At 34.9% G+C, this 17346-nt stretch overlaps 1 protein-coding gene across 1 annotated transcript in view; it reads left to right on the top strand.

Moving 5' to 3' along the window:
• The first annotated feature begins 448 nt into the window (after positions 1-448).
• The window catches only part of Eif3h (eukaryotic translation initiation factor 3 subunit H), a 90809-nt gene continuing 73911 nt past the window's right edge, over positions 449-17346 (top strand). Inside the window, exon 1 of the mRNA XM_076835905.2 lies at positions 449-608. Within this exon, the coding sequence (XP_076692020.1) occupies positions 477-608 (132 nt within the window). The 5' untranslated portion in view covers positions 449-476. The remainder of the gene's footprint in view (positions 609-17346) is intronic.

The following is a 17346-nucleotide window of genomic DNA, read 5'->3' as shown; positions in this document are numbered from 1 at the left end:
ATTCAACATTTAAAAAGGTGTAGCAGGGCAAGGTGGCACAGGCCTGTAATTCCAACAACTCCAGAGGCTGAGGCTGAAGGATCACAAGTTCAAGGCCAACCTTGACAATTTGGGGAGACCCAGTCTCAAAATAAAAAAAATAAAATAAAAAGAGCTGGGGACGTAGTTGAGCGGTAGCCTGCAAGTGCGAGGCTCTGGATTCAATCCGCAAAACCAAAACAAACCAAACAAAACCAAACACAAAACGTCCTACTTTCCTCATTGAGCTAAAGACGAACGGAAGATCGGCAGTGCGCATGAGCACAAGAGTCCTCCGGGAAAGAAGGTCTGGACGCCAAAGAGAGGGAAGGCGTGACTCCATCCTGGCCTCTCACTGGCTCCGCCCCTCAACGGCAAATTGCAAATAACGTCACGAAAGGTCTGTACTTCCGTTTCCGGCAACTCACGTTTCTCTTTCTTCCTGTCTGGCTGGAAAGATGGCGTCCCGTAAGGAAGGCGCAGGCTCTACCGCCACCTCTTCCAGCTCCACCACCGGCGTGGTAGGGAAGGGCAAAGGCAAAGGCGGCCCTGGAGATTCAGCCGTGAAGCAAGTACAGATAGATGGCTTGGTGAGTGGACTTCTGTCACCACAGGCCCACGTGCGGAGCGCAGTTCCCAGCCTGATCCCGCTCGCCCTGTCCTCGCTGCCTTCCCTTTGGGTTTCGTAAGGCCGGTCCCAGATTTTCTCCTAGTTCCCTGCTCTTACCTTTCCACTTTTTGTTCGGGAGACAATACAGCCATCTCTGGCTTCTGATGGGGCAGTTGGGGACAGATAAGAAGTCTGAGGGTGTATGTGTGTGACACATACTTGGTCTTGTTTTGAGATGTCTGGGAGAGAAGATTTGGAAAACAGGCTTCTGGATGCCAGCAGTTGACGGAAGGTGTGGAGAAGGATTTAAGACCCTAGTTTAGGGCTTTGAAAAGGGGAGAGTGACGGAAACAACATTGTTTCCTTGCCTGGGCTTCTGACACCTGTAGCTTCTCAAGAGATTTACCTTGTAGTCACTCTAGTGTAGTTCAGCACTTACCTGTAACCGAATAATCATAATGAAGTCTTTTGTGGTGTTAATTCTGAACTATATAAAATGCCTCAGAGAATAGCCTAAAATGTATTTAGTCGTTAGGATTTATGAACTAGGACATTTATGGAAATCTTGGTTAAGGAATTGGACAGATCTAGAATCATGAAATTTTATTTCTATTGTTACTACAAAAGTGCATTTGTAGGACTTTTTAACTTTAAAAACATTCTTGTTGATTTTCTTAAAAAGAAACTTCCTCTCTTGGATTCCTTCGTATTAGGTAACTTTCATGTTTTTAAAGGTTTGTTATTTTCTATTAGACATTTATAATAAGGAAGGGTTTTTAAATTCATGTGCAAGTTGTAATTTCAGGGGCTATGTTTGAAGAAATTACTGATAATTTCGATCCAGCATATAGCTGAAATTTTGAACTGACATAAGTAAACTGGTTTTAAAAAGGTGGCCTGGTTTTGAGAGTTATTTCAGTCTTCTCATCTCTGTCATCCACTAGCTCTGGGACCTTGGCAAGGTTAACTTTTCTAAGCCTCACTTTCTTCATTTGTCAAGTGGGGATGAGAACTATCTATGACAGGGTTCTTGTTTGGATTAAGTGAAAAACAGTGATCTTCACCAATCACTTAAACGAGTTAGTTGTGGTTATCATTGAGTTCAGTGTCTTTGGAGGGCAGAGTTTGAAAGATGCAGGCAAAAGGATTACTTTGGAATGTTTCTTCATTTCCATAATATTTTGAATAATATATCTTCTACTTACTGACATCTTGGGCTTTCACTGCTTATTGGAGGAGAGATGCATGTTCTGGAATAAATGACATTTAAAAAAATTTTTTTTAGATGTTGATGAACCTTTATTTTATTCATTTATTTATATGCGGTGCTGAGAATCGAACCCAGCGCCTTCACATGCTAGGCAAGTGCTCTGCCACTGAGCTACAACCCCAGCCCCTAAATGACATATCTTTAGAGACTGCAAATTATTGGGTGGACTTGAATTATACCTGCAAAAGTAAATTCCACTTATTCACTAGGGAAATGTTTAAGTCATTTCTTAGGAACTTATTTCTTAATAAATTTGCTTATGCTTCAAAATAATCCTTTGAATTATTTAGTTTCTTGAGTTGAAAAAGGCAACAAGTATGTGGCATGAATCTATTTATTGGAGGTAATTTATTCAGCAAATATTTTAGAACATTCTTCTAAGTGCTAAGCACTTCTATTGAAGTCAAAGAGCCATCTGAATTTGTAATGTTTTATTCTTTTCATTTCACTGTTAGTAGAATCTGCCATCACCAGTTCCCTGAATTAATTAAAAAAAAGATCAATGATAATATTAGCAAAAGAGCTGTCAATGACATAAAAATATCAGATAGGCAGAATAGTGTTTATATTATATAATTTAAATACTTACAAATAAACATTGCTAACTAATTTTCAACTTGGAAAATATAACATTGAGAGTATCTTTGAATCCCTTTTCTTCCCATTTCATCTCTTCCTCTCCTTTCTCTTCACTTTATGTGAATCACCATTGTGAGCTTTCTTTGATTTTTTTACAACTTCACCAGATTATTTCTAAATAAATTAAGTTTTGAGTATTAATATAAATAAATGAATAAAGTATGAATTGAGTTGTATAGTTTCTCTTTCTCATGTTTTGAGTCTTGAGATATGTCTATTTCATATCATGATTGTTAAGTTTTAGGATGTTTCTAGTTAGCTTTACTTTACTTGGTAGTGTCATATTATTTTCCTAAGCAGTTGTACCACTTCACATTTGTCCCCAGTAGTATATGAGGAGACCCAGTGTTCTACACCTCTTTTACCTTTGGTGGCTAGACTTCTCTCCTTTCTACTATAATAAATTAGAATACTATCACTCACAGTTTTTCATTCCAGTAGACTTGTTGTGTCTCTTATTGTCTCCTGAAAGGGTCTCATGTTTGGTATAGTGTTGTGGAGTAGAAGAGTAGATTTTTATTCTATTTAAGTGCTCTCTTTGTAGACAAGATCAAGCTCCTTCCTGTTGAACTTTCCATGTAAAACCCACTTACTTTCTCAGAACAATTTGAATCTTACCCTTTTTCAGTTCATTAGCTCCTCTCTACTCCTCAGTGTGGTCCATGCACAGTAAGATGCAGAACAGCATTGGCCTGACCTGAGAGGTTGTTAGAAATGCAGACAAAAAATATCATAAATTCTCAACCTCCTCTCTCGATCTGAATCAGGTTATATGTGGAATATTGTTTGAGAAACACTTGGTCTGGTCCATATTGACTTCCTTTCATTGAACTTTTTATAATTGATAGCAGCATGTATTCATCTTTGTATGTGATCAGACATGTCAGTTACTTTTTCAGTTGAATGATAATAACTCTTGTAGGCTGAGGTGTAAGACATTTGTATCCTCCATCTTTCCAGTGCTAAAAACCCATTGCCATTAAAAATTGTTACCTTTTAAAATGATAGGTTTTATGATGGAATATTTCTGGAAAACAGATTGAATAGTCCTGCTGTCAAGCACAAAGAGATTGTTGGAGTTCTTTTGTTGCAATTGTTCATTCTCTCTTTTATCATGTGGTACCCAGTAACAGATTTTATTGTTTGTTAACACTTTTTATTTTGCAAGTAAAAAAGTCTGTCATGAATAAAAAAAAATTATCACCTTTTAAGCTTTATTTTCCTATATTTGTAAGAAGTTATCTTACCATTTTAGTATATTGTTAGCTTATTGTTAGTGTCTCTTCCTATGGGTTTGTAAATAAGGTCAAGTATATTATTAATTAATGGGAAAGCCTGAGTTACATATATCTCTGTTGTCATTTAGTTGTCAACTCATGTCTTCTCATTTGAACCCTTGTTATTTTCTGAACCTCTCATTTACTTGTTGCTTGTTTGTTTCCTCATAGTAGAATATCGTCTTCTTGAGAGCAGAATCTGTTTCAGGTGTGTTCACTGCAGTATTTCCAAGTGTCTAGAACAGTGCCTGACATATAGGAGGCATCCAAACACTGAATGAATTAATATAATTCTGTTGTGGTAGTTTTATTGAAAATGAATCATGAGAGCAAACTGAGTAAGTCCTTTGTAGGATAATACGGTTAATAGAATATTGGTGAGAAAGGAGTACACAATTGAGAATATTCAGAAACTAGTTAGTTTTATGAGCTTTGTTCATATTTCATCTTTTTATTCGTTGGACTTTCATCTTCAAGAAAATCACTCATGTTAATTGAGCACCCAGTTTTTATAAGACCCTGCACAAGAATGTTTAACAGTATTTTTAATCTGGCTTTAGTGGAGAATAAATAGTTTATTTCACATATGAATTTTTCAGTCAGATAACTTGAAAGTCTTTCAAACACCAAAGCTTTTACATTTTAACCATTTTAATTATAAATCCTTCTGATGTATATTATGTAATTTTCTACTATTATAGGTGGAGAATATTGAACATAATCTCACTTTTTTGTGACTTAGTATAATCATTAAGAATGTAAATTATTGACCCATATTGGACAGTATTTCTCAAAAATAGGGTGGACCAAAGGGGAGGCAGGAGGGGCCGGTGGGAAGGAGAAAAACTGGGTAATGAAGTTGACCAAATTATACTAGGAGCAGGTATGATGTATTACAGTGAATTCCAGTTTTATAGATAATTGTAATGCATTGATTAAAAAATAATGAAATAGAAGGAAGACCAGTAGAGTAGAGGTGGTGATCAGGGGGAGGGAGGAAGAGAAGGAAGAAGGTCATCTTGATAATTAACATGGAGAAAACTATATCATATGCATTTATGAATATGTCAAAATGAACCTCAATATTATGTGTAACTATAATGCAATAAAAATTTAAAAAGAATAAAAAATTCCAAAGGGTAGTCCTAGTCTTTGTATTTATATAATGAATGTCCTGTGTCATTGAGTTTAGGTTGGGTGCTTTTTGTTTGTTAAATTTATCTCTTATGCCCTTGACTTCTAGCTTTTTATTTACTATACATGAAAAACCAGTTAAGCATTCTTGTTAGGATTATTTCTAACCTTAGAGTAAGTACACTCTTGAATGAGGATTAAATTAAGTACACAGCCTGACATCTTGACTGCTTAGTTTTATTATTTGCTCAGACAAGGAAGATGTTATTACTTTTTTTTTTAATATTTATTTTTGAGTTTTCGGCGGACACAACATCTTTGTTTGTATGTGGTGCTGAGGATCGAACCTGGGCTGCATGCATGGCAGGCGAGCGTGCTACCGCTTGAGCCACATCCCCAGCCCCAGATGTTATTACTTGTAAATAATAACTATTTTATTAAAAAAAAAGTCATTTGACATATATTATTGTATCTTGGTATACCTCCATTAACTGATAGGACTAGTATTATTTGGATTATACATATGATTCATCCTCTTACAGAAGCTGAGTGCTTTTCAAAGACATAATGCAGCCTATCCTAGAGCTTGAATTCAGATCACGTCTTGTTATCCTTATTTTTCTTCTATTATTTCATCTGTTTCATACATTTTAAGGAATTGATGTTTATTTTTATGTAACAGGTACTTTATAAAGTGCTTCTTGACTTACAGGGGTATTATCTCCTGGTAAACCCATTGTAAGTTGAAAATATGTTAAGCCAAAATTGCATTTAATAACACCCATTATACTGAACATTTGGATTAGCAACATAGCATACTGTAGCCTATTTGTTTATGCTCTCGTGGCTGGCTGGCTGGCTGGCTGGCTGACTGGCAGTAGGGCTCACTGCTGCTACCCAGCATTGTGAGAAAGTGTTTCACCACATATCTCTAACTTGTGAAAAGATAAAAATTAGAAGTTTGAAACCAAACTGCTATCACTTTTTTTACACCATTGTACAATCGAAGATTTATAAGTAGAACCATCATAAATCAAGACTGTAGATTACATAGCATTGATGTCATAAGAGCTCTGATGTAAAGAACCATTATTCCCACTCTATAAATGAGGAAACTCTGATAAACAGATTTATTCGACTTGATTAATGTCAAAATGAGAGAAATAGAAGCTAAGTTGAACACATATAATCCAGTGTTCCTTGTTTGGTCAGAACATATATTTTCTAAATTTAGGTTTCTTAAATCTGGTCATATTTCTCACTTTTTATTGTGTCTGCCAAGCTTTCTTGGATGAAAGCTTCTGATTTTAGCATTTACATGAAAATTTGGGTGCATTTGCTTTCAATTCAAAATTAACTCATAATTTTGTTTTGGTAAAATATTTATCATACTTGCATATTATTTTATTTGGAAAGGTATGAGATAGTTTCAAGGGAAGATAGCTATAGTTTTTTTCCTGTAAATTACTTTTAGAAGATCATTCTATAAAGTGTTATACCCAGTGCAGTTTAAGTACCAGAGTACAGTGTAACATACATACCCATCTATTTGATGGTAAACCGTACTGTTTAATCAAAACTGAAAAGGCTGAAATGGATACCTGAATATATTGGAGTAGTGTGCTGTATTTTTGTTAATATTGGTATCAAGCCCAAGCATACAAGAAAAAAAATGTGATTCAGAAAAGTAGTGGTAACTTAGTATTAACTTAGTGAAAATAATGAATTATTTTTTTACTCTTGAGACTGAACATCTGTATTTTTTTCATCACCTTTATTTTTGATAAACTTTAAAAAATCTTGTTTTATCCCAAAATAATAAATAAACTAGTCCCTAAATGGCACAGGTATGCAGGTATCCTGATGATTATATAAAAATTTTCTACCCTATACTTTGTATAATTCTATCCTTGTCCACAACTAGTTTCATTTGATGTAAATGCAAATGTTTGCCTTTGACACAATACATATATGCTAAATAAATTTTTAGAAAGAAAAATGTACATCTATATTGTAAGAAAACTTAGGGAAACTACAAAATCCATAAGGAAGAAAGTTTTAAAGCTTTTAACATGAAATTGGGTAGCACCATTATGATTTGGTGGTTTATCTTTCTGGTGTTTTTCCTGTGCTTAACAAATACATAGACTAGAAAGTCTTCGTTTTAAAATTAAGTGTGCATGTTTGTATGCTTATTGTAGTGATTTAACTCAGTAAATATTTCCTTTTTCTTAGTGTTACCCCTATCTGGAAAAGTCTCAAGCTTCTGGCTTAATCTTTGATTGTTCCTTGAGGTTTTACTTAGATTCTCCTAAGATCACTTTTTTGTTCTTAAATTTATCATTGTATTGTCTGTGCTATTCATTTCTAGCTCTCCTTAACTATTGCAAAAGCCTATGTAACTGGCCTCATAGGCTTGATTTTGTACTTAACCATCACACACAATACTATTGAATAAATTATCTAGTAGGAATAGCTGTAGCCCTAAATCTCAAAAACTCTTTGGAAAATCAGCATTCTATACAAAATAAAACCAAGTGTTATTGCCTGATATTCTAGGTGTTTTCAGCCATCAATTGAGGAATTATAGGCACTATTTTTTTAAAAAATATTGTTTTAGTTGATAGATGCCGCAGTCTGGCTGGGCACAATTCAGGAGCCACTTGTCAAAAGGAACTAACTTTATTTTTAGAACCACACACGCCAAACAAAACAGCTCCTCAGGAAAAAAACCCTCAGAGCCCAACTGCCACCACCGGCTTCCCACACGCCACACACCCCAACCCAGCCTCTTCCTCCCACAATCCTCCTGCTCTTGAGGCCGATTGGCTGGGTCGCATGGGCGGAGCCAAAAAAGTCGCCCAATGAGCAGCTCCGTGGTCTGAAAGGGCAGGGAAACAGCCCAATGAGCATCACCGCAGAGGAGCCAATCAGCTAGATGTTGCTAGATGTTGCTGGGGCCGCTGTGAGCCAATCATCAGCTGGTAGTCTGAAAGTTTGCTGGAGCCCCTTCCGCTGGGGCTCTCAACAGATAGACCTTTATTTATTTACATACGGTGCTGAGAATTGAATCCAGTGCCTCACACATGCCAGGCAAGTGTGCTACTGCTGAGCCCCAGCCTCAGCCCCTGTAGCCATTATTTTTAAGTCTGTTTTACTGGTAGCCTTTCAAACAGTTAAACTCATGATATTTTCCTTTTGGAGGACCCCCGCCATTTTATATTTTATACAGAAATGTATAATCTTAAGTATACATTCTGAAGGATTTTTTGACCAGAAAGATGAATAGACCTTATGGACTTACTATATAGTGTCCTTTGTTTTTGTTTTTTTTTTTTAACTTTTTTTTTTAATATTTATTTTTTAGTATTTGGCGGACACAACATCTTTGTTTTGTATGTGGTGCTGAGGATCGAACCCGGGCCGCACACGTGCCAGGCGAGCGCGCTACCACTTGAGCCACATCTCCAGCCCCTGTCCTTTGTTTTTGTTTTTGAACCCAGAGGCGCTTAACCACTGAGACACATCCCCAGCCCTTTTTAAATATTTTATTTAGAGCTAGGATGTTGCTGAGTTCCTTAGGGCTTCACTAAGTTGCTGAGGCTGGCAGGGATTACAGGCATGCACCACCATGCCTGGCTATAAACAGTTTTAATACTGGAAAGTAGAAGCCCTTTTAATTTATTAAGTCTGTCTTTAATTGTAAAGACAATATACTGGGCAATATGGGCACATACTACACAAATCAAAATACAGAAGACAAGATAGTAAAAAGAAACTCTTACTGACTGTCATCCCTGTTTTCCAGCTACCTCTTCTCAGTCACAGTTTGTTTATGTATGTTAAGTATGAATTTATTTATTTATTTATTGTGGAACTGGGGATTGAATTTGGGACCCTTTACCACTGAGATATACTCTCACCCTTTTAAATTTTTTTTTGTATTTAGACAGGATCTTGCTAAATTGCCAAGGCTGGCGTCAAACTTGGGATTCTCCTACTTCAGCCTCCCGAGCAGCTTGGAAATTACAGGTGTACACTACAACAGCCCATAGTTATTCTTTTTTAGCCCCCTGCATCTATTTTAGCAAATTCTGCCTACTTAAAAGGCCTCCACATCAACTAAAGGTTTTCTATTTAAGCAGTTGTCAGTGCTCCTGGATATAATGAAATCAAATGTGTTAGAAAATACATAATTTATAGCAGTTACGATTTTTTTTTTTGGAGAGGAAAATTTGTAGGTTGGTTTTCTTTTGTGTGTGTGTGTGTGTGTGTGTGTGTGTAGATAATAAACATGGAAACTTAAACATCTTTAGCAGTTAACTTTAAATTGTGATTGTGTATTTGTACATTTAATTGCATCATTATATTTTTCCTAAGTTGAATTTTATGAGACAAATGGTGTTCTTTTGAATTTCTTTTTTTTTTTTTAAGAGAGAGAGAGAGAGAGAGACAGAGAGAGAGAGAATTTTTTTTTAATATTTATTTTTTAGTTTTTGGCAGGCAGAACATCTTTGTATGTGGTGCTGAGGATCGAACCCAGGCCACACGCATGCCAGGCGAGCGCGCTACCACTTGAGCCACATCCCCAGCCCACTTTTGAATTTCTTCAAACTGTGTTTCCCTTCTCCCTCTTTTCCCAACAATTATTAGTTGATTAAACTTTAAAAATGTGGAGCATCAGTGATCATTAAGTTCAAGAAAATAATAATGAAATGTGTTCTTTCCAAAATGAAATAATATAGAAGTGATATTGATTAAGCATACTGGAGCATTGTACCTAGTCCCATGTGTGTCATGGGCTAAATATCTTTTTTTTTCCCTCCTATTGAAGTTACTTAAATTTCTTTCACATCAAAACTTAGCAGCAGTGATTTAAATCCAATTTATTATTTGACTCAACCAGTTATGAAATGGAACCCCTATCCCACTTGAGCCATAAAATGTGTTAATTTAAGACTAATGCAGTTTTCTGCTTTTTGAATTTACATTTTGGCCAAAACTACCTTCTTTGTTCAGTATTAGAAAAAATGACCTAGGCTTAACCAAATAAGAAAACTGCCAAGTTCACAGATCAGTCAAAAAAAAAGAAGCCAGAATTAAATTAAAGTCTAGATATTGACTTTACACAATATGCTAAGGAGAGATTTTGTGGTATCACATTTTCTTTGAGAATAAAATTTTTCTATAGCAATAGCTATTCTCTGACGATTATTGATGTGAGAAATTCATGCTATGGGCCTTACCTCCCAGAAGCTATAAAACTGGAGTAAAACCAACTATTAATTGTGTATCCTGTCTGACCCCTTCTTCAACTAGCCAGCAACTGGTGCAGTTTGGGCTTTGATTTTTATTTCAAAAAGAAATAAAAAGAGGATCTTGGAATGGACCTTGCCCTTTCTTTTGAGATAATGATCTTTTAAAGGGAAATTATATACACATCCATATAGAATATTTTGAGTAAATCAGTTTAATTGTATTCTTTATCATTTTTTTATTTAATTATTTTGTTTATTTTTATGCGGTGCTAAGGATCAAACCACTGCCTCATCACACATGCTAGGCAAGTGCTCTGCTACTGAGCTATATATAGCCCATCCCAGTTTAATTCTATTCTTGACTTTTTTTAAATGCAGATTTAAAAAATCTTGTTCTGACACTTTCTGGCATTAGTCTTTATAAGATTGTTATAAGAGATAACTCTAGGATAATTTTGTGTTAGGTGATTGACTTTTTTTTTTTTCCCTTTTTTCGGGGAGGGGGGTGCGTTGTACCAGGGTTTGAACTCCAGCCACATCTCCTGCCCTATTTTGTATTTAGAGACAGGGTCTCACTGCTTAGTGCCTGGCTTTTGCTGAGGCTGGCTTTAAACTCGTAATCTTCCTGCTTCAGCCTCCCAAGTTGCTGGGATTACAGGGATGCACCACCATTCCAGGATAGGTGATTGCTTTTTTAAAATTTTTTTAAAAAAATATTTTTAAATTTTGATTTGGTGCCACGTGCCATGTGAGCACTCTACCACAGAGCCACAACTCCAGCCCAAGGTGATTGATTTTTAATGTTATAATTTACATTTTAGTAGGCTGAAAATCTCTGAGGAATGGATAGTAAACATTCCAGTTAGTACCCCACATATCAGTATCCTGAATGTACTTAGCATATTTTAGTCACTTTTAAAATATTTATTGGATGGGCAAATGAATGGATAGTGAATGAGAATAGGTGCACTGTTTGTTGTAATAATAGCAGTTATTATGGTGGTAGTTAATATTTACTGAATACTTCTTAGGCATTGTATGCAAGGTACTTTGGGTTTATTAGGTTTTAATATGTGCAACAGTGCTAAGAGATAGATATTGTCTGCTTTATTCTATAGTAAGGAGGTGAGGCTAGGATAGATAAGGTATTCTTAAGCCACAGAGCTGTCACTCAGGCTTTATTTTGTATTCTGGTATCCAGTTTCTTAACTTTGCTACTAGTTTTTACTATATTTATGGACCAGAGGGCACAGTTGTATAGATAGTCAGAAGATTTTATTTTTAAGCTTTTAGCTAAAGATTTTTCTTGTACTCAAACATTATTTTCACAAATAAATAAGAATTTCTAGAATTACTGTGTACTAGACAACAAAGAGAGGATAGTGCTTAGAGGCTTGAATGCTAGGCTTTTAGCTGGGCTACTCCCTGGATGAATATTTTACTCTTTGTCTTAGCTGATAATTCAAAGGGATGCTCTGCTGCAGAAATAAAATTGTTTTTACTCCTTATAAATTAAAAATTTAAAATAGTATTAGAGCTGGGCTAGGGTTGTGGTTTAGTGGTAGAGCACTTGCCTAGTATGTGTGAGGCACTGGGCTCGATTCTCAGTACCACATAAAAATAAATTAATAAATAAAGTGAAGGTCCATCACCAATTTAAGAATTATTTAAAAAATAGTATTAGAGCTAAGGAAGTAATGGTCTTACCCTGTGGAGAGGTAAGGAGGATCTCAAGTTCTGGGCCAGCCTGGGCGCAACTTAATGAGACTGTCTAAAAAAATACGAAAGGGCTGTGGGTATAGCTCAGTGTAGAGCATCCCTGGTTCAGTAATCAGTTACCCTCCCGCACCCTCCCCCCAAATAAAGGTCAGAGAGAAAAACATGAGCTTGGTAGTAAAAACAATTTGATGTTCCCGTCTATTGATAATGGTGTATTTGAGAAACTTCATATTTGTGACATAAATTAAGATAAGAAAGAATTATTTACTTACTAATGTTGCAGGTTTTGTGGTATTCAGTGTGTGGGTTATGGTTTGTGAATGCTGGTCTGCAAGATAAGCATAGGATTGAAACTGAGTCATTAGAAGCTTCCATAGCAGTTTCATACTGCTGTAATAGCCTAGTGTGACAGTTGCACACTGTTTCTTTAAAAATTTTTACTTTTCTAATAAATGATTTAAAACAAAATTAACTGAAGTATTGGTCTGTGATGGACTGGGGGAAAATAGCTTATTTACTGATAGCTTGGAAGCATTATTATAAGTGATTTTTATACACTGTTTTAGTAATAGCTCCTTCCTGTAACTAGTGTAATAATATTTATAGAACCATATAAAAAATAAGTAGTTTCCTGAGCCAGGGGTGGTACTTGCCTGTAATCTCAACAGTTTGGGATGTTAAGGCAGGAGGATCCTAAATTCAAGGTGAGTCTTGGTAAACTTGGCCAGATCCTGTTACTAAATAAAAAAAGAAAAGAGCAATGTTAGAATGCTTCTGTGTTTAGTCCCCTGTACTACTGCCAAAAAGTAAAGCAAAACAAAACACACAAAACTGACTAAAGTAGTAGTGTGGTCACTAAATACCACTAGATTTACTTAATTTTAGTTTTAGCATCTTAATTTGAGCCTTTTAAAAAAATCTGAACTATCTAAAAAGATGAACAAGTAATTCAGTGCTTTGTTTGCTATAGCTATGGCACACAGGTTGCACCCCTCAACATTCACAATGAGTTCAGTTTTATAAAAGCAGATTAAAAATAACAGTATAGCTTTGACAGTTTTAACTCAAGTCTAATTATTTTAGTTGGTTTTTCAACAGATCTTTTTTATGTCTATTACAGAGACAATAGCAAACCTGCTGCTTTTCCTAATGGAGGTTTAATATAAATAATTTCATACAAAGTTGAATTGCTGTGTTGTTTAGAATTGGCTCATTAAATGCTTCTTCTGAACAGTTCTCTTGGCTTGTTGAAAACTGACTGCTACTAAGAGTTATCTCTTTTACATTGGTGGTATGTACAGTTACAGATTATGTGATAATTTGGAGATATATGTTCATTAACATCTGCACTGGAATTGAAGAGCAACCACAGCAATAAGAGATTTGAATTCAGAGTTAACAGGTGTTGAAGATGATGTTTGTTCACATTAAAAAACAACAGATTTTTATTGCTGGTTTTTAAATTTTTTAACTTTTTAGTGTTAAGGATCTCTGGACATTTGAGGAATGCCAGGGAACTTTGTTTCTGTCCTCAGAAAAATGCCTTTAAATTCATGGACACAATAATGCTGATGATTTTAAGAAATTCATAGATATCTTTAAGCTCACCCATGACCTTTAAGTGTGAATTTCTTTTTAGGGCTTTGACTCTTTGAGAAATAAACTTTTTGATGTAGAGTTAATGGGTATTTTGAATTTATTTTAAAGCATTTTTTTGATGGGAGAAGGTAAATACTTGAATATCCAATTTCTTTGATAAACCAGTTTTACATCAGCAGCAGGTTTTTCTAGAAGCTGATTATTAGTTTTATTAAGCATTAAAATACTGTTTTTAGGTATCCTAATATAATTTAATATATTCTTGATTATCTAGTCTTATAAACTTGAGTGTGTATACATATGTATATGTGTGTATGTATGTATTATATATAATGTAGGGATATAGTAGTGATTCTTAACTTACATTTTTGGACCTTATAGAATTTTAGGGATCTTTGAACTCAGAGAGTAAAATTGGGAGTGGGTGCATATTTGAATTATTTCAGACTTTTTAAAGTCTTCATTTTTAAGTTAAAGTAATACATACAAATGTACAGTTTGATGAACGTAGGTGATTGTAAATAGCTGTGTAACTGCCACCACAGTACCCTTCTGCATTCAGTATCTTTCTTCTCATCTTAGCCCCAGGCAACCACTTATATCCACTTTCTGTCACTATTGTTTTGCCTTTTTTTTTTTTTTAATATTTTTTAGTTATACATGGACACAATATCTTTATTTTGTTTATTTATTTTTACGTGGTGCTGAGGATTTGAACCCAGTGCCTCACATGTGAGAGGCAGGCTCTCTGCCACTGAGTTACAACCCCAGCCCTGTTTTGCTTTTTCTAGAATTCCTTATAATGAGATCATATAGTACATAACATTTTGTTTGACCCCTTTTTTTTGCGAAGTAGTATTCTCTAGAATGGATAAGCCAAAATTTGTTTATAGTTCTGCATTTGGTGAACTTTTGGGTTGCTTCTGGTTTTAGGCTACTGTGAGTAATGCTGTTAGGAACATTTGTAAACATGGCTTTATGTGGGTATATATTTTTATTTCTCTTGGGCAGATTCTTAGGAGGAGGTGTTTGTCTCATGTGATAAGTTTATATTTAACTATGAGATACTGTACAATTGCTGTTTTCTACCTTCTCACCAACAGTTTTTATAGAATTCAAGCTTTTGAGAAAGGTGTTAGTTCTTGAACCTTTTTGAAAAGATTTTAGTTTCCCCTTACTCAAGACGAATTCAAGACTCATTGGGCCCAGGCGCAGAGATTGGGGTACAACTCGTTCCTTGGCTCTTGTGGATTGTATGTGGACTTGCCTTTGGACAATGCTGCATTTAACTTGCAGGGTTTACATGTTCTGATTGTATTTCCTTTTCTAGCTTGGCTATGTATTTAAACTTTTAAAACACAGTTTATCCAACATTTCTACATGTATGTAGGGGTAGAGTAGGTTTGAGATACTTCACATTGGCATATTACTAGGCCTGAAATTCTCAGATTCATTTTAAAATAGTTTCCTTTTTACTTCTGAACCTTACCAGACTTATTATCTTTTAGAAGAATGTTAGATGTTATCTTCATAGGTGTGTTTAGCAGGGAAAGATTAACCTTGACACCAGTCTTAGAAATATTGCTAATTAAAAGCCATACTAAATTTTTTTTGAAAGGATTTCATGAATATATTGTTTCCTAACTCACTAATAAAATTATATGAAATTGATAATTATGAATTTATAATGTTATCTTAAGATATGACTGCTTCTGCCAACAGATTAGGTTTATTATTATCTATTGGTGCTTTTAGAAAAACATGAAAGAGTGCCATCGTACTTTATGAAAAGTAAATATTAAATTTTATTTAAACAATTTAAAATTCATAGTTGTTAAGTAATATCTGCATCCAGCTCTTCACAGTGCTGACTTGCTTGTTCTCTTTTGTGGTTTCATAACTAAGAGGTCTTTTCCTGGATCCCCTAGTTAAGGCTACTTCTCTGTCCCTCCTCATTACATTCTCTCTTTTCTTCCTAGTACTTTTCACAACTGTAATCACATCAGTTTTCTTTATTGTCATTTTAGAAGTTCTTTTTTTTTTCAAATTTGAATACTGTAGTTTATTTAACCCTATATAACCAGAATAGTATCATGTCAACATGTAACCAAATAAAAGTATTAAGGTGATACTTTGCAATTTTTTAAAAATTTAATATATTTTTTATTCTAATTAGTTATACATGACAGTAGAATGCATTTTGACACATCATTTGTAAAGGGAGTATAACTTCTCATTCGTCTGGTTGTATATGATGTGGAGTTACACAGATCATATAATCATATATGCACATAGTATAATAATGTCCGATTCATTCTACTATCATTCCTATCCCAGTGCCACCTCCTCTCCCTTCCCTCTCTGTCTAGTCCAAGAATAGAAGTTCTTAAAGTGTGGGCATTTTGGACATTATCTTAAAGAATTTCCAATGTTCAGACTATTTTAATAATAATATATAAGCATTTTTTGCCAATTTTACTTTCATTCTTTTTCCAGTGTTTAATGGAGGTTTCCAGATGATCTGTGATTTGTGACATCAAAAAGATGAAATGCAAAAACAGATGATACCTGTTTTCTATTAAGCCATACATTAAAAAGATATACAAAACTGTAAAACATTGGGATTCTTCTGATTAATTTTTTAAATTTAATATTTATGAAACTTTGAACTCAGTTTTGAATCCTGATTATTTTTGTTTTGAAAAATAGTTATTTTCATTAAAATGTAGTGTATTAGTATGTAATATGTTTGCTTTTATTTTTAAGAACTATTTTGAACATTTTTCAGTTTGAGTTTCTTTTTTGGGGGGGCGCGGTATTGCATTGAACCTAGGGGTACTTAACTACTGAGTCATCTCCCTTCCCCTTTTTATTTTATAATTTGAGACAGGGTCTCACTAAGTAAGTAGCTTAGGTCCTCAATAAGTTGCTGAGGCTGGCTTTGAACTTGTGATGCTCCTGCCTCAGCCTCCCGAGTTGCTAGGGCTACAATTCCGTTTGAATTTAATTATTGATATAAAAGTTCCTTGTGATCCATAATTATTTTTAATTTTTAGGGTCTGTGGTATAATGTTTGTTGGTACCTGTCACAGAGCTAAAGTCTTTAGAATTTCTTGAGTGATAAGGAGTGTCTTTTGAGCCCCTTCAGTCTATTTTACTGGGGTGACTTAGAATGTACCTGGCACCAAAAAGACCAAGTGATTAGAGGATTAGAATTTTTGAGTCTCACTGACCTCTGGGAGGGTAGGTGGGCTAGAGAATAAATCCGTTAAGGTCTGTAAAAATTCTTGAATAATGTTTGATGAGCCTTTGGTTTCCGAATACTTGGAGGAGCCAGGTCCAGAGCCTGGATTCATATACCTTGTCCTATGCATTTCTTCATCTTACTGTTCATGTTCATCTATATCCTTTATAAAGCCCTTTATAATAAACCAAGAAATGTTAAGCAGCTTGTTTACCTGAGTTTGGTGAGCTGTTGGAGCCAATTGTTAAATCCAGCCAGATGGTGTGGGAACCCCTGATTTATAATGGTTGGAAGGAAGTTGAACAGAAGCCTTGTGATTCTGTGCCAAAAGTTTCAAACTCTTTCTGTAGTTACTGTTTATTAGTGACATCATATCTGTTAGAAGTTATTATAATTATCAAACAGCAAAATCTGTATTTTGGTGACAGTTCAATTGTTTATTATGATAGTGAAAGGTTTTGATTTCTATAGGGAGGTTTTAGAGATTTTGCTCAATCTTCCACTTAGGAAGGATAAAAGATTTTACTTACCCTTCTTAATTCTTCAAATTTTAGTTTTATTTGAGTTCTTGTGTAATT

Source organism: Callospermophilus lateralis, chromosome 16 (genome assembly GCF_048772815.1).
Source record: "Callospermophilus lateralis isolate mCalLat2 chromosome 16, mCalLat2.hap1, whole genome shotgun sequence".
In the NCBI taxonomy this organism is placed as follows: Eukaryota; Metazoa; Chordata; class Mammalia; order Rodentia; family Sciuridae; genus Callospermophilus; species Callospermophilus lateralis.
The sequence above is the reverse complement of the archived record's forward strand: the minus strand, read 5'-3'. Positions and strand labels throughout refer to the sequence as shown.